Below are 26,189 nucleotides of genomic sequence, written 5' to 3' on the forward strand. Positions count from 1 at the left end.
GCTCTCCATCGTAGTTCTTCAGGCAAATGATGCCTAGAGGTCATTATTACGAATTGGCTATCTCAGATTTTCAATGTCGCAATCACAGTAAAATTTGTGTGCTTTCTCTCAAACTTGGACTTTTATGCTCCAGGCAGATGACGTAAGCCGAGTGCAGCGCCACTAATTTGCATATTGCAATTTTACTCAGCTACTCTTAGTGGACAACATATGCAAATTTTGCACGGTTTGGCTTACTTTTGAAAGAGTTATCGCGATTTTTGTGAATTTTCCTTAATTTATGATAACCAGTGTATAAAGGTTAGTCCTTTGAGCTAATGAAAATACATTTGATTAAAATTTATTAAGGTGATCCACTTTTTACCTTGAGCATAGCACATTAAATGGTGCTATTCAATTTTTGACGTATATTGCATTTATTTATTCCGTTGCCACACAAAGATGAATTTTTGCTTATTTTCTGAGATATTTGACACAATGGGGAAAATATGCTCATCCAACAGAGACAAGTGTTTTCACTAAGTACATGTTAATTTCAAAACTCGAATTTTTGATTTTTTTTCATGTACCATTAAATTAAGATGCAATAATTTATAATTAAATTTTGTTACAAGAAACAAATTATAAAAAATATCCTTTTTTTCATCATGTACCATCAAATTAAGATGTAATAATTTGTTTGAAATTAAACTTTCATGTTAAAATAAAGAAATTATAAAAAATATTTTGGTTCATATTATTATTTATGCCTTAGAATTTTAGGAAAAAGAGCAAATCAAGTAAATATACAACAGTTATGAATCAATATCAAATAAATATATCAAGCACAAGAAAATGCAATCCTTAGGTATACAATTAAAACAACTTTTATTTATTACTTTTATAAGATTTTTAGTACATATTTATGAATACTAAAATCTTGTTTTAGCGGCCATAAATTAACATTTATTAACACTAAAGAAAAGAGCATAAGATATTTATTTGATCATACTTTTAATTATTTTTCAGCATTATTGTAACTCAGCAATCTTGCTAGTAAGTGTCTGAATAACTTTTTTCAATTGTTGCATTATTGTTATTATTGAATAGTTGGTTTTATAGACATTAACGCATCAACAGAAAATAATCTCTATAAAACATGTTTTATACTACAAGTTTAAGTTTTTAAAAACATAAAACTTTTTTACATAAGCAATTAATTCGATTTTTTTTAAACATAATTAGTTTTATTCCTTTTATTTTAATGATCAAATATATTATAAATATTTGCTTCAATAATACTCTAATAGAACTTAACTTTCAACTTTTTTGTGCCCAGACTCCTGCAAAATCACTCATTTAACACTTATTATAATCTTAAGTTATTTAATTTAAGAATGATTAAAAAATATTTGATTCATATAAAATAAAATTTTACACATCACATGGAACTATGTGATTCAAAGAGAAAAAAATTCAAGATGAATCAGTATAATAGTTCTTGAGTATTAAAAATAAAAGTCTACTATTATTTCTTTGTTTAATTTTTATTTTTCTGGAAATATTCAATATATTTAACTTTTGAATTTAGTCATTAAAAAAATTTTATCCCATTATACCAAATAGTTCAGCATATTTTTGATAGATAACAGTATTTGATGAAAGAGGAAAAAAAAGTATTTCACTAAACACTTCTTTTCTGTTTTATTGCTGAACCGACAATGATAAAATATAGATTTTATTTAATATCAGTATTATACAGTTAATCTTACCTCTCATAGTAGATCGAAAAACCCTAACCCTGTTTATAAGCATATAAAACCAGTTTTGGAATAATACAATAAAACAGTAGCATATAAATCACTTTAGTTACTTACAAATCAGTTCCATAGGGAACAGATCCTTTGATTTCAATGAGTTTGCCAGGATGGAGTCCATTAGGTATGCAACCTTTGTATGGGATTCTCTGAAATTATAAAACATTTATGCATTAGTTTAGATACTTTAAAAGTACCGCACAGATTCCATCTTTAAAAATGTTTCGTTTCAATACATTTCATTTTATACAACAAAAAAAAAGTAGAAACTGAGAAAAAAATGTACATGTTTTCATTGATAAAATTTTAGGAAATGTTTAGAACAAACAGTATTAAGAACAGAAACTACAATATTGGTGATCGAAATGGGCTACAGGTGGCGTAGGGCAGAACTTTCGACCTATGGCAACAATTCGCATGCTTTCACCATTAGAGTGTGGAGAGTCATAGGAGAAGGAAGTATGCTAGTTTCTGTCTTGATTTTCAAATAGATTAAAAACATTTAAATTAGGAAATTATATGATGCTGAAAACTGCATTGAACATAGATCAAAAATAAAGCATTGTGGAAATTTTAAAAAATATTTTTGACAAGTAAATAGGAAACATATTAAGAAAGAGGAAAATATTGTAGTGCATTCCTATACAACAGATAAGAGGTGGAGAGGGAAGGGGGTAGGGTCAACAAAGGGAAGGGGTCTTCTCTTAAGGTGGCATATTCAAGCATTGTGATCCTGAATTACAAACTACATATATCATAGAGACACAAAGGAACCACTGAATGGAATTTCCACTGAACAACCTCCTTCTTCATTTATTCAATGAATTTAGATTTATAGTATAACAGTCTTTTAATTAAGACCAGGAAGATCAGGAAATATGTTTTTCCTGATTAGCCAATGAATTACTATTCAACAGGACATAGTTTAATTCATACAAAAGTAAGAGAATTAGAAATTTTAATACATTTAGATTTTGAATTAAAAAATTTTTTATATAGAGAGATGGGATTTTAGTATATTAAATCGCTCCTAAAATAGAATGCTTTAAAAGCTTATTTAAAACAGGCCCACACTTAAAACAATAAAAAAAATAGCAAGAGAGACCATAAATATACTAAAATAAGCATTATAGAATTTACCTTATTGTTTAGTGAAAAATACTATGACGGAAGGCTTTTTCATTTTATTTTGAAAAAATTTACAGCTGTTATTTCTCAATATTTTTCCAACAGGTGTGTTTAAGCATTTCGCATAAGCTTTTTTTCTTCTTCCGTTTGGCCATATCAGATATTCTCTGTTAGCTAACCTCGAAGACTTTCAGCCATCCCAAAACTGTGGGCTTTGTTTTTATATTATAGAGAAAATATGTATATGGGTACATAGAAACTGTTCTTAAAGATTAAGAGAAACTAATGGAGCTAAAAATGTCAAGTGATAATTTACTTGAAGTTTCTCAATTTAACTTATTTGCGATTGTTTACAGAAGGACGATATTGAAACTATAAAAAATAAGGCCTGGATTTTGTGCTAAGTTATTTTGTTTTATTTTTTTAATCATAATTTGCAATCAATAAAAACAATATGCAGAAACTATTAAATGTTCACAAAATACTCACAGTACGTAACAAACCCAAGTGGGTCAGTAATTTTTAAGAAAATTCTGCATAAGAATTTTTTTTTTAATATATGTATTGTTGCTGATAATAGAGCAAAAGCTAATTTACATATTTGAAAAATGAATTCATAACGTTATAGCTGATATTTATGAGAAAAATAAAAACGTGTGCAGCATTTAAATGAAAGTCAGCTCAATATTTATCTTTTTTTCGCGGATTAGACAGAATATTAGCATTTTCATACAAGACACATAAAATAAAAATTTGACTATACATATTTTAAACTTAAATGAAGTACTTATGGATAATGAGTGTAGGCATGATCTAGCGCTGCATTTACTTGGAAATTAAATCATTTTTCGGAATAAATATTTAAAGAAATTATAAATATTGAACTGGAGCATAGAAAGGTAAACAAACGAGACAAAAATCAATACCTCCGGGTAAACAATTAGATTTGGATCAGGGTAAAGTGGTAGTTGGTGGCCGGCATCGCCACTCATTTCTTACTTTAAAACATTTGACACTAATCCTATGATTATAACCGCAGATTGCATCATAAAAGGAAAGAAAATTGAGAACAAAATGCATCACCCGATAGCCGCATAAAAGCAGCTGAAGAGAATCAAGTTTCATTGACGTTCACACAGGAAATAATTATGCGTATTTTTGTGTTTGCGTTAAAGTCGAACTGGAGCTACGTGTGATCGGCTATCGTTTCGCTTGTATGGGAGAATAAATTTATCGTATGATGAAAAGTTTCTTGTTCAAAAATAATAAAATTGAAAGTAATAATGAAATACAACAACTCCAAATGGGGGATGGGGCACCCAACATGCTGATCAACAACCGATCAGTCCTCAGCATGACGGATCGGTTGGACTAAAAAACATGCTAAGGATAAAATGAAAAGTCAGTTAAGAGTTGAAACACCGTCATATCAAAATATTTGGAAGTTGTGCGAACACACTAAAAGTCCATTCCAGCCACTAATCAAAAATTTTATCGGGCAGATGTGTTTTGCGCAAGATTAAGGTGACCAGCGTCCTTTTAAAACTGAATAAAATTGTTAGCTAAATTTCAAAATAACGTTCGAAAACTCCCCTATTACCTTTGCAATTATTTAAAAAAAATATATCTGTTAGAGAATCTCTGCTAGGATTTCTAGAGAATACTAAATTAAAAAGACATTAAAATAGTGAGTTTTCAAAGATCTGTTTAGAAATTTTACCACCAGTTTTTTAGTTTTATGAGGAAACTGGTCAACTTAGCAAAATAGACCCACTCGAATTATGGGCAATTTTGACAACTCTTCTAACAGCTCACCCTGAAATATTACCGTTTTATGCAAACTCGTGCATTAATAATTATTGGAAAAATAACTTCAAATCAAATTTTTTTAACCGAAAATCAAACGTTAAAACATAGATTTTGCTATATCTAGAAAAAAAATTGAGCACAAAATGGAACAAGTTGACGTCCCTCTTATTTTGTTTGAGAAATCATCTGCCATGCTCTATGATTCATTAGAAACTTAGAGATGTGAAATCATTGCAGTTTTTTTCATTTACCGATATTAATACTGAGTTCTAAATAGTTTTTATTGATCCGAAAACAGAAATGTAATTTTATAAAAATTTAGAAATGAAATAAATTATTAAAAAGTATAATCTTAGAGTGTTGTACATTGCAAACTTGATATTTTGCCTAACAGGAAAATTAAAATGTGAACGAATTTTTTGAAAATTAAACAAACTTATATTTTTTTTTCTCGGAACATTTAGAAAAATTACAGGTAATGATTACATAAAATTTTTGTCATAACATATTCAATCCCTCTTTCTAATTATTGTTTTATATTTTAAATTATTTCAATTGAGAATAATTTTTACATTTAGAGATTACTTAATGTTTGAGTTCTGTTCCAAACATATGAATACTTTTTTATCACTTACATTTCTTTCGTTAATATGAATAGATATTAGAATAAAACTAAAGTGGATCTTTTTATTCAAAACATATTTGATGTTCATTAATTCTAATACTATTAATACCAAGAATCCTTTACTCAGCAATGGTTGTAAAAAGTTAAAAAAAATTCTTTGGTTTTTTTATCATAAGATCTAAAAAATTAATACATTGGGTTATACAAAAGTATGTATTGAATTACTTGTTATCAGTAACATTTCCTTCATAAGACTTATGTCCCGCAGTGGACTGATCGTTAAGACACGGTTCCCAGCAGATCACCGAAGTCGAGCATCACTGGTCCTTGTTAAACTGTGCTACCGTAAAGTGCTCGACTTCACGCGCAGGTCGTTGGGCTACCGAAGCGGGGGTGCCATCCCCTCCGCAGAGGATCAAAATTGTGATGGCATGTCTTCGGATCATCCTCCGGGATGTTTCCCAGACCGTCGCCAATAGCCCATTGTGCAGCTCTAGTGTGACGTAAATTAACAACAACAACTTCATAAGACTTATTAAAACTAAAATATATGAATGACAAGTGAATAATAGCTATAATGGATGCTTTTCAATCAGCCATAATTAATCGTCACTAATACAATAAAAATAAGAATCCAATAACATAGCCATAAAAATTAAGAATTTTATCTAAAAATTTATTTTTGGTTTATGTTTGTAAAAGCTACTTTGTAACTGGTGAGATTACTTTGGGCAATCTCGTCTGTCTGTAATGGTAATTGTTTCTGTAGTTAAATAGTAGTAACAATAACTTCGAACGATAGGAAAAAAATGAAGATAATTATTACAGAATATTTTGTCATTCTCAGAAGCATTATTAGGTTATGAAACAGCTGCCATATTACTGTGATAACTTAATCTACAAAAATTGTCGTTTGATCTTTTTCTTTTTTTTAATTCTTTTTTAATAGTGTCTCTGATAAACTTTATCATTTCTCATCTAAAAGTGCCTATTCACAGTATTATTATTATCAATAAGATAAGTTAACATTCGGATTCCTAGAAAAATGATTTCGATGAATGAATGAAACTTTATTTAGAATTCAAAATATTGTTAACTAAAAATGTTGCTTTAAAAATAAATAAATAAATCCAGACTTGAAGACAGGTATTGTCAAAGAGATACGAGAAGTATTTCTGCGATAGTTACATAAAGGCGAAATCCACGAAAACCTCTCAAGTTGGCCTAACGGCGACTGTTTTTCATCTAATCTCTTATTCGACTACTTGCTACCACTAGAGATAATTTTTTTTTTAAATTTGTTATTATTAATGACGTTTTATAGAGAAAAAAAAACTTACTTAAACCGGCCCATCTTTAAAAGATTTATTTGTTGTTAGGTTTTTCAAATCCCAGTTATTGCTTGCCTATGTGTACCCTTTTTTATTTTAATCAAAATGTAGGCGCATATATATTGGAAATTAAGAATGGTGACAGCTGTTATGTTTAGTTTGGTTTGTGATTTAAAAATTTGTAGAACGTCTATACGAAATGCACGTGAATGTAGAAAGTTAGGAGTACACTTATATTATCAATAAATATTTGTTTTTGTTTTCCATAAAGAATTCATTATTGTTGAATTAACTACATAAGAAGCCAACAAAACGATCAAAAATTTCCTTCTTAAACAAACATTATTCGATTCATTTTATATTATTACTGACTATAAACTATGTTGTGGGCAAAGACCATTAGACAATGCCAACCTTTATCTATCAAAAGGTACCTCAAGATTAAATCAAATTATCATATCTTATATATTAGTGAATTGATGTTTATTAATTGTAGTTACGCCACAGTACTTCCCCACCAGAATTTCATCACGGATAGAATTCGATGAACAGATACCACTAGTTGATGTATTCGTAAAAGACCGGGAGAGCTGGATCCATGAGAGCTGTATTAAGTTCATGGTTGTGTGCGAGGTCACTCCTGTGTTGCTTTTAGCAGTCGAGTGTGTAGGATCCCGTTGTGTATAATTGTGACTGAGAAGCAATTCGCTAGGGGGACGATGAAGCAGTCACAAATAGCAAGACAACTGTTCGATGTGGACCATCCATCGAAGTAGTCGTGATCACGTCTGCGGGTCACCAACGTGGGGAATGACTATTAGACAATGCCAACCTTTAATTATTCAAAAGGTGCCTCAAGATCTTGAGCGATCAAGTGAGCGTGACTTATATATTAGTGAATTGATGTTTAATAATCATAGTGATAGTTACGCCCAGTGACGGATTACCCATTAGCCAAGACTAGGCCATGGCCTGGGGCCCCCAATAATTAGGGCCCCCTTAAAATGGATTTTTTGAAAATAAATTTTAAAAAATTAAGAAAAATAATGATTTTTAAAAATAAAAAAAAATCTATTTCAAATATATATTAATAAAATACGATAATTTTTTTACATAATGTTAATCATATTTATTTATTACTTATTAAAATTTAATTTATTATTATTTATTTTAATTTTAAATTTGCTTTCTTAAATGAAAAGATATATAAATACTTTTATATTTGAATAAATAAAAAATATACGAGAAAATAATATATAATCTCAGGGCCCCAAAAATTTGAATGGCCTAGGGCCCAGCGTACGCTTAATCCGGCACTAGTTACGCCACATATATGTCTTTGTAGTAAATTTGAGACAGACCTCAGAAGTTAATGTCACCCAACCAACGCAGAACTGCGTATAAAATTTGAGTGCTTCACTACCATAAATAGAAATCGAAATTCTATTTTAGCATTTAAAACTATTTAAATCCACTTCTCACAAATGTGACGATTGCATCGCGTCCAAAATCGGTACCGTTTTTGTTCGCTTTGAAACTTGTATCTTCGCAGAAACAGCTTTCCTGATATAAACCGTTCTTCCCTTTTGATCTTCAGTTGTCAAGACNGTTTTTGTTTTTCATAAAGAATTTATTATTGTTGAATTAACTACATAAGAAGCCAACAAAACGATCAAAAATTTCCTTCTTAAACAAGCATTATTCGATTTATTTTATATTATTACTGTCGATAAACTATGTTGTGGGGAAAGACCATTGCCAACCTTCATCTATCAAAAGATACCTCAAGATTGAATAAAGTTAGCATGTCTTATATACTAGTGAATTGATGATTAATATTCGTAGTGGTAGTTGTGCACAATACTCCTCCTCCACCAGAATTTTATCAGGGATAGAATTCGATGAACGGATACCACTAGCTGATGTATTCGTGAAAGACCGGGAGAGCTGGATTAAGGTCTCCGGGTTTTGAGCTTTAGCTATGAGAGCTGTATTAGGTTCATGGTTGTGTGTGAGGTCACTCCTGTGTTGCTTTTAGCAGTCGAGTGTGAAGGTTGGGTAAGTTGTGTATAATTGTGACTGAGAAGCAACGGTGCTAGGAGGACGATGACGCACTCACAAATAGCAAGACAACTGCTCAATGTGGACCATCCATCGAAGTAGTCGTGATCACGTCTGCGGGTCATAAATGTGGGGAATGACCATTAGACATTGCCAACCTTTAATTTATCAAAAGGTACCTCAAGATCTTGAGCGATCAAGTTAGCGTGTCTTATATATTAGTGAATTGATGTTTAATAATCATAGTGGTAGTTACGCCACGTAATTCTTTGTAGTAAATTTGAGACAGACCTCCGAAGATAATGTCACCCAACCAACGCAAAACTGCGTATAAAATTTCAGTGCTTCACTACCATAAATAGAAATCGAAATTCTATTTTAGCACTGAAAACGATTTAAATCCACTTCTCACAAATGTGACGATTGCATCGCGTCCAAAATCGGTACCGTTTTTGTTCGCTTTGAAACTTGTATCTTCGCAGAAACAGCTTTCCTGATATAAACCGTTCTTCCCTTTTGATCTTCAGTTGTCAAGACGCTTTTCTTAAAATCTATATCGTGATTCGAGAGTCACGTTGTTTTTTCATGGCACGACAAATCACAGGGAACAACGAAACCTTCAGGTGGTTCAAAATGTTTCTATGGTTAAGAAATTTATTGGCATTTCTCTTGGGAAGCCATCACCTATATTATTTTCAAAATATAATAACGGGTATAATAATTGAAAAGCAAAACAGTAGGGTTATATACTTTACCGGTCTTATAACTTGAGATGACATTTTTCAGACCTAAAATGAAAGAAAATTCCTGTTATAAGAAAAAATTTCACAACAGAGTCGTAATTATAATTTTCGATAATGTTTTATTTGCAATATATTGATGTATGTTAATAAGAAAAATGATTGGTTTATGTAATCTAAACTAAACTCAGAGGCGCGACAGCCTATAAAAGGCCTACAGTGCCCATCTCAGTTTTCTTGACCTTGGGCTCTGGTGTGCAGGAGCAGATGTTCCGGTTAGGTGGTCAGCCGAATTTATGTAATCTGGTAGAATTAATTTAGCCTGAGGTATAGTTTGTCTACTATAAGAACTCCCCCGCCAAAAGGTCTGAGGCCGTCTGCTGCTATAGAAACAAGAATAACGCATTTCAGGGAGGGTAACTTCCCTTCTCTCTAAGGTTAACACAATTAACCGAAGAAAAAGATTCTCTCACCGACCCGGGCCAAAACTTGTCCTAAATAATAGCCCTACACCCCAACTTGAAACTCGTTACCGTAGTCACCACCATGGGTCCAGACGAATGATCAATTTTTTAAAAACATTTCCACCGCGCTAATCTATTTGAAAGTCAAAACAAAAACTAACGTACCTACTTTTTCTATGACTCTCCACACGCTAATGGTGAAAGCATGCGAATTGTTGCTATAGGTGGAGAGTTCTGCTCTACTCTACCTGTAACCCATTTCGATCTCCAATACTAATCCCACCTATCTATTAATTTTTATTTTGTAACCAGCGTTGATCGGTCGACTCATTTTTGGATTTACTTTTACCAATTTTCAACCCCGTAGCCTTGTAGTTTTAAAACCAACCCAGAAAGCGAATTTCTGAATTAAGCATTTGGACAAATTAGCCTTCGGGGAGGATTTATTGATGAAACTTATCCGCATTTAAGCTGCAAGCAGAAAGATGAAAAACATTCCACGATTAGCCTGACGACAAAAGAATTCTACCTCCTGATCTAACTCCAACAGAGACATTATTTTACGTCAGTATGCCGTCGATGTGACCCGGAAGCAAAATTCAATGCAACCAGTTACCGTTAAGATTAGGACCTTGTTAACTCCAGTGGGAGGCGTGTGCTTTTACCCTGCGTCATCGCGGCTTAGTCTATAGCTATAAAATAAAAAAAAGCTATATAGCTTTTTTATTTTATAATAACCGGTGTGGAACAATCGATGTATTTTTGGTCGCGTGACTAACAAATATTAAATTTCGTAATTTTGTCATATTGAACCCAGTCCAGAAGGCAAGAAACTCCTAAATCAATCATCGAAACAAACGTAGAACTTTTTGGTGGAACTAACCTGTATTTCAGAGTTATATAGAGAGGAAAATCTCACTCGATTAGAAAGGAGACTCTAACTCAGGACCTATCCACCACTTGGAATATTTAACATAAGCACTGTGGCCGGTGCGAGCAGCGGGCAGAATTCGTATTGCGCAGCCATTGCTGGGATTTGAACCTAGTCCACCTTATAGGTAGGGGAGCAATTTATCATTGAGCCACCACGGCTTCCGTCTATCTATTTACGCGAAACAACAACCAAATTACCAGAGAAAAAGATTAATTTCAACAGCAACGTGTATGCAGGATGTTCCGCAATCACCGCTCTTTACTTATACATTTAGAATCCTTGTCAGAAATAAATTAAAGATTTGTAAATATTACCAGAAAATAATAATACAAAGGCAAAAAAAAAAACTTGCAAATTATTAATGTGGGAGACAGTATTAAAAACATCAAACCATGTTTGATTGCTGAAGAAATCTGAGAGGAGGGGAAGAGTGATTATGGAATGAGAACCATTTACAATCAAACAAGGCAATCAAACTTGTTTTGCTGGTTTTTAACCCTGTTATCTCAATAGTGTTTTAACGGGGTCTTAGAAAGTTTCAATTTTCCCACGCAATTCCGATAAGCACAGTTTTTTTTTTCTTAAAAAGTCTTACAATATGGATGGTAAAAATTTGAAGTAAAGTTTCTGTTAATGAAACACCCTGCACACCAATAGGTTATAGGATATAAGATGTACACTTCTCTTTCAAGGGAGGGGATTGATTTTTAAAACACCGCAGTTCCGTTTTACTACGTTTTTTTTTGCTCTATTTTGACTATGGTTTGTAACACCGTTTGATTTTGTTGCCGTAGTATAGCCGACTCGAGCTCCTGTGCCATTAAAATCTAACATTCGATCCAATCCAATGTTTAATTTCCGTTAAAATATGCATAAAATCTGTTTCATAAAATAGTTTAAATATGATTTAATGATTTAAGAACATTAAATGCTTGATTGCAATTCTTCCAACCAATAATTCAAATAATTTTTTTTCTTTTTACCTTGTTTTAATACAGTGAAAAAAAGTCTTTTTTATTTTTTAGTAATACCAAATTTAACTGTTTTATTTTTAACTGTTTTAGTTTCTTTACAAATTCAGGAAAACAAGTCCTTTTTTCCATGAAAACTATTAATTAGTTAGTAACTTTGTTGCTAACAACCTGAGGAAAAAAAAAAAACGTGTAATTACTTTTAGTAAAAAAATAGATTTTGATAGCTTTTATGAATATTTTATGAAAATATTTAAAACAGGTAGATAAATGAATAGCAATAAAAATAAAACAATAAAAATGGGAGCAATAAAAAAGTGTCTACTTACTTTGGAGTCTTTTTCAGCAGTGGGTGTGTATCCTATGGAAAAAGAAAGGAAAGACGTTGCGTTATCTCTTTCTTTGCTTTGTGGTAATCTCTTATAATTTTTTTATCAAAACATCAGGTGTCACCCGCCTACTGCTTTGATAATATTCTCCGAATGTTGAATACAGAAATGAAATTTAATCTCATATGGCCTAACAATTGAGTAATTTTCAGTCATTTTTGATTGCCTGGGTAAAAGTACAGAAAAATATGATCTAAGCTCCGTTATTGTTTAAAAATAATTTTCTACGATAACTAATTCATAAATTATGCAGTTTATAACTTATTAATTTATAGAATTATTTTATAATAGATTGAAGGTCAGCGCCTGGAGGTCACTGTTGATCAATAACCCCCGAAACTGCCTTTGCAGTTCTTTTCAGAATGATTCGTCGCCAGTTTAATCTTAATCCTACTACAGTCAAACCCCACTATAATGAACCTTCAAGGGAGCGAAATTTCGGTTCACTATAACCGGGAGTTCACTATATCCGTTACGCAAACAATTTTAACTAATGGTTCCGATCTTTTTATTAATACATTATTTAAATAAATGACCCATAAAATGAGATACAAAAATGACTGAAAAATAATACGTAATAGTAACAAAAAATGTGTTAACTTGCTTTTTATTACTCTTCGTCTTGCATACAAAAAATTAGTAATCTTTAGCTGATGAGCAAACCTCAACATCAGATATGGAAACATCTTGAATTCATGTTATTCCGCTTTTTAAACCTGGCTAACCAGCCATCCAAGCACATAAAAGTAGTCTCACCAAATTGCTTAGCAAATTCATCGGCTTTGACTGGAAGCATTTGTCCACACACTGGAAGATGGCGACTTCTTTGAATGCTGAACCAGTTCAATAATGCTATTCAATAATGAAGCAAACAAGAAAAACTTATTGTTGCTACATTCCATGATATAGATGGTTTTAAAAATCGGTACATGTATTTATTTTGAGGTAGAAATTTCAAAATTATTTAAAAAAAAGATGAAGAAAATCAGGTGAAATCAGAAAAAAGTTCATAATATCCAACTTCTTCTTTTTTTGGTTCACTATATCCACAAAAAATAACATTATAAGTGTGTAGCAAGGCGCGGGACCGAACATTTCGTTCACTATATCCGGGAGTTCACTATAAACCGTGTCCACTATAGCGGTGTTTGTACTCTATTGCTTTTATACTTTCTTTTACATACATTAAGAAGTTTCACCCCCCAGCTTGCTATTGTTCACGAATTTCTGAAACTACTTGTACAATTTTTTTCAGATCCCTCATTTTCCCATTCTCACTCCGAATAGTTTGGATTAGATATGAAATCGCAAAAAATAAACTTTGGATTGACACTTGCACTTCGCACGTATTTTTAAATGCTAAAAATTCTTAAAAACGTAGCTTCCCATATTCGCTTATGTGGTTTTAATTTCAAACATTTATGTGGCTTGCCTGATATTTTCTTTGTCAAACTTGAAGTAATCTAAGTAATAAAGTTGCCCAAATTTACATAAATCCTTTATTTTATTTACTTATTTTTTGGACAGTTTGATTTATTTATAATGCGCATTGTAAATAAATCAAAACAACGTGAATGAATCACAAATAAAGACACAAAAATGGATATACTGTAATTTCATTTCTATAAGCAAGGACATTCATCATTGACAAAACATATTTTTTTGAAGTTATACTTCTAATGCGACTTCCAACAAGGTTGCGCTAAACGTTTAACGCTACATTTTTATTGGCCGGGAAATCACGTGGTAGGATCCAGTTTTCCCTCATTCATTTCCATATTGTTTTGGCTCTCACTAGCATAAAAATAATAAAAGTCATAAAAGTATTGTTTTTCTATAAATATTTTTTTAGTTTGGTTTGATACACATATAATTTAATAGGATACATATATAATTTAATAGGATAGTATTTTTTATATTCAAATTTAGTGGATAACAATTGTAAAAAATGAGTGAAAGCAATTCCCACGGACAATGCGACGGATTTAAGGTTACGTCAAGGTACGTCTCTGGTGAATATCAATTGATTGTTAGATTTTCTCTTTTGAAATTACATTATGACGCACTGGTCATAATGTATTCCACTGTTTCAAGAGGTCCACGAGGGAAAAATGCACAATATTACCGTTATTACAGAGCACGGAAGTGAGCGGAGCTGGAAAAAGAGTCGTTGAATAGAACTAGTGATCCTTCCACGACTGCTGATTCTTCTACAATTAACGTCGCAGGTTACGAAGTTTAACTTCTTCCGCGCGGAGGGACTCCACGCACTATTTTTTTTTCGTCAGTGGGAGAAGTTAGAACTGAAGTTGTAGTATATCCATTTTGTGCCATTCTTTATCCATGTACATCCATTTTGTGCATTATTTTTGAACATCTTTTTTCTATATAATAGCTTTTTCCAACATTATATTTTATAACATGATCAAATTTTGGTATTTTATTTGCATCGCACTAGATTTTAACAATGGGCTGTCGACGACAATTTGGGAAACATCTTCGAGAATGATACGAAGACATGCCATCACAATTTTGATCCTCTGCAGCGGGGATGGTTCCCCTGCTTTGGTAGCTCAACGACCTTCACGCGAAGTCGAGCTCTTTACAGTGGAACAATTTAACAAGGACCGAGACCGTGCACCCTCGGTCCCTACGTAGGCTGATCAAAGTGGTCATCCACCAGCTTTCTGACCGCAGACAGTGATGCCTGACTCCGGTGTTCTACTGGGAACCGTGTCTTTACCATCAGTCCGGGACTGATCAAATTTTGCAAAAGAAAGGAAGCATTCCAGATTTCTTCAGTCTCATGTATTGTAGTTACTCCAAATTAATTTTTTTAAACATCATTTTCATACTTAACATAGTATTTTTATGTGATCAATTTTTGGAAAAGAAGCGTCTCGTATTTCTACCTTCTCATGCCATTTTAAAAACTCATTTATGTTGGCTGGTGCTTAGAATAAAATTCTATGATAATCAGTCATAACTTGCATCAAAAATAAAAAGCGCTGCTTAAGAAATTCGGTAAGAAATTTAGACTGGTTTTTGTAACATCATTCTGATGCAACTTTATATCTGTAACTTTTTATGTCCTGGAGGGAATAGACCAGTAGTTTAGAACGAAATAGAATTGCATAGTTTACGAAAATTAGTCAGAAAATTAGTTACGAAATTAGTTATTGAAAGCTGAATTAAAAGAAAATTAACCTGAGTCTAAAAGACGGTCAGCTCAAAAAATGAGAGAATCCTGGGGCTATTTAATGATAAGCCACATTTTAAAAAGTTCAGATGGAAGTAGTCAGCAAAAATTACCATAATTTAAATGAAAAAAAAAGAGATCTTTCTAGCGAAAGTTCTAAAAAAACTTGCAAAGTTCTTATCTGGAAACAATACTAAGGAACAATTTAATTAAAAAAAACTTTCAACTTTAGAAAAAATGAGGCTTATCACTATATTGTGTGAAATTTCGAAATAAGTGAGACTCACACATTGAAAAATATGAAATTGTATTGAAAAGTAAAAAAATTGAATATTTATTGTGTAAACAAAATTTCAAGCGAGCCTCAACTCTTCGTCTCTCAGTCTTTCGATTTCTTCTTTGTAGATGAAAAAGAAGCTCGGCGTTCGCATTCTCTACAACGGGAGAAAAAAGAAAATAATTAGATGAGCAAATGTTAAGAAGGAAAATTAAAAGTGTACATTTCATCATTCAATTTAACCAACACACAGAGAAAACTTTGCTTTTATGTGAATTTACCTAAATATCATTTAAAATACAGCCACACTTTTTTCCGAGAATAAAAAATGAATATAAAGTTTAATTTAGATTAGATATAAAGAGTATTTTATCGGTAAGCAATATCTTAACTTTGGCAAGCCTTTTGAGTTGAGCAAATTATGGCTGGCAGTTCATGTTGTAATTAATGTTGAAAATATACAAGACAGCTCGCTTTTTTTTTTGCTCGTACTAAAAGTTAAACATCATTGTTAGTTTTAGTTCATATTTATAATAGCGTTGAAAACATAATGTTATAAAATTATTTTCAAATAATCATCGTTCCTTAAAAGTTAGAAAATAGCATTCATTCAGTTGTTCCGTAATCGCCGTTTTTTAATATACATTTTTTAGAACCCTCGACAAAAATAAAGTAATTTATACAAATTAGAGGACACGAATTATAATTTAAGCGAGAAAAAAAGCGAATAAAATAAATCATAAATGAAGAAAGCGAGATTAAAAATATCAAAACCTGTTTGAATGAAGCAGGAAACAAAAAGGAGATCATTAAAAACACTTTCAAGCTTCATTGTATATTAAAACTGATTTTGATACTTTTAATTCCACTGACCTCGCTCATGATTTGTCAGATATTGATAACAATTTTATTTTTCCCCCACCTGCAAATAAACTAGATAAAGTGTATATGTTTTATTTATTTCCTATAAGATTATAAAAATATATATTGCAGTTAATAATTATGAAACACGCTGTATATTGGAAAATATAATAGTTTTGTCAGAGAATGTCTATGAAAATTATACTTTTTACGATGAAGCGATACTGACTTTTATAAATCATTAATATTCAAACCATCAACTACTTTTGAGTAACCCTGCATATTAGAAATTTTATAATTCGAAAGTTGTAGATTACTAGTAAAGAGTTAAAAGTGGTAAGCATTAGAATAAAACTTTACAATTACTTCGGTTCACCACAAGTTGGCACTACAGGGAAAGGTAAGAAATGTAATGCCACGCTTTTGAAAAGTAGCTATTTCGGAATTAATTACAGTTTAAATGTACGTACAAATATAAATAAACGAAGTATAATAAGAAAAGTTTATCTTGAAACATGTATTAGAAGTTTTATCATGTTTAAATGTATTTAACGTATAAATACTTTCTTAGTAAAGCGAATTTACAAAGAAGGAGGTGTTTTAGTTTGGCGATGAATTGGTGTCCGAGGGAGAGGAGTTGGAGCGTTGGTTATGTTTTTGCAATCTATGGGTCAGCCAGCTCGCATCGCTTAATTGTTTTTTTGCTTTTGCTTTTTTGTTTCGTTTAGTTCAGAAATATTAATAAGAGTATCTGTTTTCAAATCATAATAAGAAATATCTGTTTTTTAAAAAATCATAAGAAATCAGCTCACAATTAGTATCTCAAATCAATTATTATTAGAAATGCTCTGCAAAATCTTATTCTTTTCTATATTTTGTTCACAATTTTAGTAAGATTCTTAGTAAAAAAAAAAACGATATTTCGTTTTCCTTAACGCCAATATTGGGCGCTTTCACGCCTTTTTCGATACCTTATGAACCCAACTAACTTAAAGAGTAACCCAGTTTCCATGACAACTTCTGCAATCCGGCCTACCTGCCTTTCTGTGCCGTACCAACTTGAGGTGAAACGGAGTATATCAGTTTCATTTTTAATATGCATAAGGTCAAATGAATGTACAATAATTTTTTTAAAAAAAAGGTGAATTACCACATCCTTAGTTGTTTTGAGAGCACCAGCTGAGATTAAGATTTTGGCGATTTTATCAACTTTATCCATTGCCATTGCATAATGAAGAGGAGTTCTTCCCAGCTGCAACACAAAGAATCAAATTTCATATTTCCAGATTATGTATTTATTTTTTTTAAAAATCAAACGTTTGACACAGAATGGATACCAGTATCCCTTTATTATATATTTTTTTCTGACACTCTAATTAAATAAATAAAAATATATTTTGGTATTTTCTATATAATTATGAAAAACAGTCTAATTCTAAGTCAAAGAGTTAAGGGATAAGATTCAAACATATTCAAATGTTAAAAATAATATTTTTCACTTCAAAATAAGGGAAAAAGTATGAAAAATATGTTTAATAAAAATTTTGCGTTAAAGGGTTAAGAAAGTTCTTTAGTTTCTTTCTCGCTATAATAAAAAAAATCGTAAGAGCTGCCAATTACCGTCTCTAAGGTAAAATTGGTAACTTCCTCCACTCACGCCTGAACAATGTTTCAAATCATTTAAAATGGTTGTGAAAAAGCTACTATAAGGTAATTAAAAACATTTAGGCAGCATTTAAAACATCATCGAATCGTGGCTTTTATACATAAGTTCGGATTATTAATCAAACATGGAGATAAAATATTTTGAGTCAAATTTATTATATCTNACATCCTTAGTTGTTTTGAGAGCACCAGCTGAGATTAAGATTTTGGCGATTTTATCAACTTTATCCATTGCCATTGCATAATGAAGAGGAGTTCTTCCCAGCTGCAACACATAGAAATCATAATCAAATTTCATATTTTCAAATTATTTATTTATTTATTTTAAAAATTAAACGTTTGACACAAAATGGATACCAGTATCCCTTTATTATATATTTTTTTCTGACACTCTAATTAAATAAATAAAAATATATTTTGGTATTTTCTAATTATGAAAAACACTAATTATTATTAGCAAAAAATCTGTCAGATTATTTGAGTTATATTTTTCATAAATATAAAATCCAAAAAAGTAGTTTGAAATTTCTTTTTTATTCATATGGAAACATTTATGGAGAATTGATTATGTAAATTAAAGAAATTTCAATGATCAGTAACTGTTTCTCTTAGATCTAAATAACAGTAAAAAAATGCAAATTTAAAAAACTATTGTTTGGAATTAAGTCGTGTTTGGAAAATTTTACCTTTAAAGCAGAAAGAGTCTCCTGCTATAGTTCATAACCATACATTATAAAAATACTAAATATAATATTCTTCTCTTATTTTGACCTAAATTAATAAAAAAATGTATAAAAAACATGTTTAATAAAAATTCTGAGCCAAAGAGTTAAGGGACAGCATTTGAACATGGTAAAATGTTAAAAATAATATTTTTCACTTCAAAATAAGGGAAAAAGTATGAAAAATATGTTTAATAAAAATTCTAAGTCAAAGAGTTAAGGGATAAGATTCAAATATATTAAAATGCTAAAAATAATAATTTTCACTTCAAAATAAGGGAAAAAGTATGAAAAATATGTTTAAAAAAAATTCTGAGTCAAAGAGTTAAGGGATAAGATTCAAACATATTAAAATGTCAAAAATAATAATTTTCACTTCAAAATAAGAGGAAAAGTATGAAAAATATGTTTAATAAAAATTTTGCGTTAAAGGGTTAAGAAAGTTTTTTAGTTTCTTTCTCTCTATAATAAATAAAAAATCGTAAAAGCTGCCAATTACCGTCTCTAAGGTAAAATTGGTAACTTTCCCCACTCATGCCTGAACAATGCTTCAAATCATTTAAAATGGTTGTGAAAAAGCTACTAAAAGGTAATTAAAAAACATTTAGGCAGCATTTAAAACATCATCGAATCGTGGCTTTTATACATATGTTCGGATTGTTAATCAAACATGGAGATAAAACATTTTGAGTCAAATTTATTATATCTAGAAGAAAATTAAGAGTTTAGTGGAAGAAGGTGTTAAGTGACATTTTAGAAGGCGTAAAAATTCAAATTTCTCGTAAGAAAAGCTTACTTCAGTCTAATTCAGCTCTGCAATATTGACAATTTAGCGAAATGATGATTAACCCTTAACAGACCAATGCCACCGTATAATTCTTCCTCTCTATTTAAACAATATATATTATTATATTTATCAAAAATTTTAATGAACGTTTGATGTTATAAAAAATTAGATTTATAATATTTGAATTCAAATCGTTAAAATAACAATTGAGAGGTTTAATTTTATTTTCATGTTAAAAGATATAGTGATTACTTTATTTTATGAGGATTAAATATATTAAACTTAATTAAGGAACCACTTCTACTTTTCAAAATTTAAGTAGTTATAGTAGTTAAATTTACTTGTAATAGTGTTTGGTTCTCAAAAGGTTCAATTTTGTGAATCGTTGTGGTTGAGTACTTCTGGAGTGGAAAAATATTCCAAGTGCAACTGTCGAAGAGTCATCTTAGACAGTTTCTTTCTTCTTTCCTTTTTTTATCAGCAAACGCCTTAAGTGTGACCGTTGTGAGTTAGAATAAGTGTTAAGGGCTTAATCGATTTTGCTAATGAGAACAATTGATTAGTACTGACAAGAAATAAAGCTTAACTTAGCGTACAAACCAGAGTTGGGCAAAAATGTAATCGATTACATTTTTTGTTTACAGCTGTAATCGATTATAATCGATTACATTTTTTGAATACTTGTAATCAGGATTACAAGATAACATAATTTTGATTACAGCTGTAATCGTGATTACAATAACCTATTACAGTAATCAATTGCTTGTAATCAATTATACAATTCAGCAAAAGTTTGATTACAACCGTAATCAAGATTACAAATAATTATGATTACAAGTAATCAAGATATACGATAACATATAAGCATTATTACAACTAATTGTGATTACTTGTAATAAAATTATCCAATTACAAGCAATTACGACTGCATAATATATGTAAATACATTATGTAAGTATGTATGGGGATACATATTTTTATGTACGTGGAATGTACACACACATGTACATACAATTTGTGATTCTTATATATACTTATATGCATTTGCAAATGTTGTTTGTACGACAAAATACATAAATATATTGTAATATACATAATACAATGAGTATATGCTTAGTACACATAATTATGTCTATATAATACATGTACGCATGCATGTTAGTTTGTATGCAAATGCAATGTTTTGTATGTTCGTATACACAGAAAATATATCTACTAACATATGTAAAAATAATGTAAATGCGTATACATGTATTTATGCATGTAAGTACATACATTGTATGAATGTATGATAATAGCATGTATATAATACAATGTTACTGTAATCGACGCCCAACTCTGGTACAAACGTATTGTTAACTTAAAATTTATCAACTTTAATTCCCTAAAATTTCACTTAAAAGCTTTGCACACAAATCTCTTCGAATATTAAAACACACATTCTTTTAATACTACGAGAAAAAGACGAAAGGGAAACATTGACAACTAATCTCTGGTTTAGAAAGAAACTCACATTGTCAGTAACATGAACTGCAGATGAGTTGGCTTTCACAAGAGCTGTAATGATACCGATGTGTTGGAATAGGACAGCTATGTGAAGTGCAGATCTTGACCTCGTTCCTTTCGCGCTGACTAAAGTTCCGTCAGATTTTGCTAATCTCGCCACTCCCTCCAAGTAGTTCTTACGGATGAATCCATACAGTTCTTCTCTTTTTCTCTATCGAATTGAAACAAAGTTTTTAACATAAACAGCATTTTAAAATCAGTTTCTTTCCGGATCATCACACTTAAAATGAATTAAATACAACACCCTACTTTTTATAGACTAGATTGTGTAGTAGTGTAATTCTAAGTGCTTCGTCAACAACGATTAGGTTTTAAAAAGAAAGGAAAAAAATCACTAATTAAGGAAGAAAAAAAGTATTAATCTTGGTGGATACATTCACTAAATATAACCTCATTATTTAATTGATGAATATTTTTTATCTTTGTTGTAACTTGAATTGAAATAAGATGAGTTCGTCAACACAAAGCCAGGGAAACGCACTTCAAATTGTTAAATCGGTTATTTTTAGGGAGATCGTTTTTGTCAGAGAGTCGAAATATCTTCACCCTTTTTCTCTTTTTGTATGCTTTTATTGTACAAACGGTACTTTTTAATAAGATGAAAATGCATGTGAAATACACATTACAAAATGTAGAATTTGACTGGTATATTTAGGTAGATCGGTACATAAGCCAGTGCAGTGAGATTGATCCTCAAGTTACTGAAAAGTATTAATCAAATATTCTTAATATTTGTTGGTTTTTTTAAAAATATATTTTTATAGTTTATTTATTTATTCCAGAATTACTTAAATAATGCGACGTTTTTCTTTTACTAAATGAAGAATTTTGATGTGATACGAAAACTGTGTACGACGTGGCTCGAATGCATTTTTCTGTCAGAAGGTATGAGCATTGAGAATTTTTTTTCTCCAAAATATAAGTAGGTTGTATTTTATTTTACATTATTTTATAACCGTCGTTCAACATCCGCCCCAATTTTGAGTTTACGATTATCAATGTTTAACTCCGTAGCTTTGAACTCAATCCAGAAGACAATGGAACACCTAATTCAGAGGCTCTAAGAAAAAGAATGTTCTAATTCGATGCTATGTAATGAAAAAAAAATCTTTTTTTTTATACTTCTTTGTTCATTTTAAACAGAATTATTTAGAGTTTTGAGTCTAAGAAACATTAAAATTTCAAGCACCAGTTGAGACTCTTTAGGCACCATGGCAACCAGAATCTTACACACCTACATTGTTATTAAATTTATAAACAGTATTTATAGCATACTAACTCAATTTTTACGCAAATCTATCAGTATAAACATAAATAAAAGTTTTGTGGTAGAGCCGTCGCCATCTTTGATGACGTCATAGCTGGAAAATGTACCAAAAGGTGGCTGCCCACCCTCGTTTAAAAGGCCTTTTTTAATACACCTACTAAATAATTCGGAAAAGAATAATTTCTCCATACTCAAACTTTCTCACAGAAGTACATTCAGGACCTAGGTTAAAGAAAACTCGCGAAAAAATTTCTATTTCTCCTCCTATACAAATAGAAGTTTTATCGTGGAAGGACCTGAATGCACTTCCGTAAGAAAGTATGGCGAAATTTTTCCCCCCGAAATATTTAGAGGGTGTATTAATATTCTATTTCTTTTACAAAGAGTCCCGCAGTGGACAGATCGTTAGGACACGATTCCCAGCAGATCACCGAAGTCAAGCATCGCTGGCTGCGGTCAGTGTGCGGGTGGTTGACCACTTGGATCAGTCTGCGTAGGGGCCGAGAATGTGCGGTATCGGTCCTCGTTAAACTGTTCTAGCGTAAAGAGCTCGACTTCGCGTACAGGTCGTTGGGCTGCCGAAGTGGGGGGTGCCGTCTCCTCTGCAGAGGATCAAAATTATGATGGTATGTCTTCGGATCATCCTCATGGAAATTTCCCAGACCGTCGGCAATAGCCCATTGTACAGCCATGGTACGACGTAAATGGACCATAAAAACAATAACAATAACAACAGACAGTCGCCAATAGCCCATTGTGCAGCTCTAGTACGACGTAAATGAACTACAACAACAACAATCCTCTTACAAAGAATAAATTAAATGTATTTTCAGCGAACTGGAGATGTGGTGAAACCCTGTGAGCCTCCTCACATCAAATAGTGACAAGTTCTTTAACACGTTTTTTTAACAACGTTTACAACCCAAAGCGTATAGCCGTGTTCAGAAGACTATACTTACTACAAACTCTGTCACTTCTCTTGCAAGTCCATGAGAGGTGTGAAGTCTCTTCTGCTCCAGGACGGATATCAAACTTTGACCAGAGGGATCTCTAATGTGAATCATGTGATCATAGCCTTCATGCAGTAGCATTCGTATGAGTGATGTCTTCGGTTGTTGGAATGCATCAAAAATGAAGCGGTCGATGGCCATCACATTATCCTCCTTGTCGCTGTCTTCTGCCACGTCCCTGCATGTTCTGTAGAGGACGTCCCTCTCTGCAATCAGCACTTCGGCGTGACTGAGGAGGCCATAGAAGCTTCCATCGGGATGAACACGAGCAGCTGCAAAATGCAACACTGTCTGGCCTTCTTCGTCCTAGAAGGGAAAAAAATTAATTTAAAAAAAATCAACAAAAAAATTGTGTTCGCCTTATTGCGATCACTGGTTACCCATTGGTCAAATGCTTTTTCTTTCTGAATTGACTCCGTTAAACATTTCAAATCATGGGTTGCAAAAACTGTTTCTATTGATGTTTGTCGTCGGATTGGTTTTCATATCCTGCGTGTTTCAAGGCGCCACAAAATACTTTTCCTTTTGCAGCATTCATATTTATATTGAAATCACCGTCAAGACAGTTACGTTAATAATAAAAAGAATATAAAAACACTTTAAATTATTATTATGTAAATACATTAAGAATGACTGCTAGTGAAAATGAAAAGTGAAACAGCAGCGTTCACCATAGCAACGCATGCAATGACGACGCATGCGCACTGTTTACTGTTACTTTTGAACACAGTTGAAAAGTGTGTGCACGCCATCAAATCCATACCAAAACCCATTTTGCCAATGACAATATTGCACACCTAGATTTATTTAGATCAGGGTTTCTGAACCTGTGGTTCATGGACCCCTAAGGGTCCATGAGTCATATTTTGGGGGTCCGCTGACTACTCCTCATTTTTAAAACGTTTGGTAGCCTACCCATTGCTTGTAAAGCGAGTTATGGCAGCTATAATTCTGTTTGCTACAGTGTATCTTTGCTGTGTATCTTTTTCCACACTTGTGACAATAAAACAAAACATCGAAATCGATTGAATGTTGGACATGATATGCGCTTTGCTTTGTCGAAAACCATCTTTCAATTCAATTTATTAATTAAGGAAAAGCAGCAGCAACCTTTAATTTTAAAAATTTTGCATACAATTAAAATAATAAAGTTAAATGTTTTTTTTTTATTAATTGACGTTTTTTTGCAATTATTTTTTTCATAGGGGGGTGATCCGTGACTTCTTAAAATTTTTAAAAGGGGTCCATTATACCAAAAAGGTTAAGAAACACTGGTTTAGATTATAAATTTTTAAATATGATTAGATAGATTTTTAAAAATTTGTATCAATCATTGGTTTTCACCTTCATTTTTGTATGATCTTCAAATTCCAAAGAGAATTCCTCATCATCATCATCCATTTCTTCAGGATCTTCAGCTAAGACATCGAGAGGGGCGCTTCTCAAATCATCAACTCTATTAAAAAAATATATCATAAGAACGAAACCGCTTGAATAGTTCTAAGACACCATTTAAATCAGTGAGATTTTTAATGTTTCAGTTCTCTGAAACTATTCAACTGATTCCATTTAAATTTAGAACTTCGCGTTGAAAACCTACATTTACATTGCATCTTTGGCAATTGCACAAAATGTTTGGCAAATATCACTTAATTTAACTTAATAACCATAGTTGAACAGCCGAACAATTTTGGGTTCACGACAACTAGTGTTCAATCCCGTAGCCTTGTCATTTTGAACCCAATCCAAAGAACAAAGAAAACTCCTGGATCAAGTATTTGGAGACATTTGCCTTCGTGGAGGACTTTTTGATGGAACTAACCCACATTTGCGTAACATGGAAAACCACGAAGACCTCTCATGATTAGCCTGATGGTAAGAGCACTCTAACCATTTAAATCTAAACTGAGGATCTTAAACTGAGGTTTAAAGGTGAGGTTAAACTGAGGTTGAGGATCTTAACTTGAGGTCTTAAACTGAGGATATTTTACGTCAGGACTATTGTCGGTACAAGCCGGGGTGTGGAATTCGTATCGATCAGTCCTCGCTGGGAATCAAACCCGGTTCACCTCATTGGAAGGCGAACGCTCCATCCCCTGAGCTACCACGGTTCTGTTAAATATCATCAGAGAGACTTTACATAGAGTTTGTTTTACATTAATGGTAAATGAAATTAAAAAAATTCAAAATAAAAAGTAATATTTTTAAAAACCACGTTTTTGTAGTGGAGGAAAATAATTAAAAAAAATTGAAAAACAAAAAACGTGGGGGCGCATGAAATACATAACAGTAATGTTATATTGGTGTGTGTATGTGTGCCTTGAAACTATGTGTATGGTATATCTGTAATTGTAATCGTATCTGAATGTGGATGTGGAATATGTTTGTGTATATGCATATGTATGTGGATGTATATATGTGGCTATGTGTAAGAAAATGTGTATATGTATGTGTATATGTATGTGTATATGCACTGTTATGTATTTCATGCGCCCCACGTTTTTGGTTTTCAATTTTTTTTAATTATTATTCTCCACTACAAAAACGTGGTTTTTAAAAATATTATTTTTTATTTTGCGATATTTTA

At 31.7% G+C, this 26,189-nt stretch overlaps 2 protein-coding genes across 4 annotated transcripts in view; both read right to left on the minus strand.

The window, feature by feature from the left end:
• The window catches only part of LOC107438163 (galectin-4), a 104,308-nt gene that overhangs the window by 11,762 nt on the left and 66,357 nt on the right, over nucleotides 1-26,189 (minus strand). The window contains exons 1-3 of one of the 3 annotated variants that reach the window (XM_043052690.2): nucleotides 12,189-12,340; nucleotides 9,506-9,538; nucleotides 1,857-1,945 (exon numbers count right to left, since the gene is read on the minus strand). In XM_043052690.2, coding sequence (XP_042908624.1) covers nucleotides 1,857-1,945; nucleotides 9,506-9,529 — 113 coding nt within the window. In that variant the 5' untranslated portion in view covers nucleotides 9,530-9,538; nucleotides 12,189-12,340. Of the gene's footprint in view, nucleotides 1-1,856; nucleotides 1,946-3,850; nucleotides 4,299-9,505; nucleotides 9,539-12,188; nucleotides 12,341-26,189 lie in introns of those variants that run through there. The other 2 variants (XM_071178068.1, XM_016050374.3) reach the window with 2 other exon arrangements.
• The window catches only part of LOC107438162 (uncharacterized), a 66,764-nt gene continuing 56,310 nt past the window's right edge, over nucleotides 15,736-26,189 (minus strand). Inside the window, exons 25-29 of the mRNA XM_016050373.3 lie at nucleotides 24,947-25,058; nucleotides 23,552-23,908; nucleotides 21,273-21,476; nucleotides 17,736-17,837; nucleotides 15,736-15,881 (exon numbers count right to left, since the gene is read on the minus strand). Coding sequence (XP_015905859.2) covers nucleotides 15,801-15,881; nucleotides 17,736-17,837; nucleotides 21,273-21,476; nucleotides 23,552-23,908; nucleotides 24,947-25,058 — 856 coding nt within the window. The 3' untranslated portion in view covers nucleotides 15,736-15,800. The remainder of the gene's footprint in view (nucleotides 15,882-17,735; nucleotides 17,838-21,272; nucleotides 21,477-23,551; nucleotides 23,909-24,946; nucleotides 25,059-26,189) is intronic.

The sequence above is a fragment of the Parasteatoda tepidariorum genome, chromosome 2 (genome assembly GCF_043381705.1).
Source record: "Parasteatoda tepidariorum isolate YZ-2023 chromosome 2, CAS_Ptep_4.0, whole genome shotgun sequence".
NCBI lineage: Eukaryota > Metazoa > Arthropoda > Arachnida > Araneae > Theridiidae > Parasteatoda > Parasteatoda tepidariorum.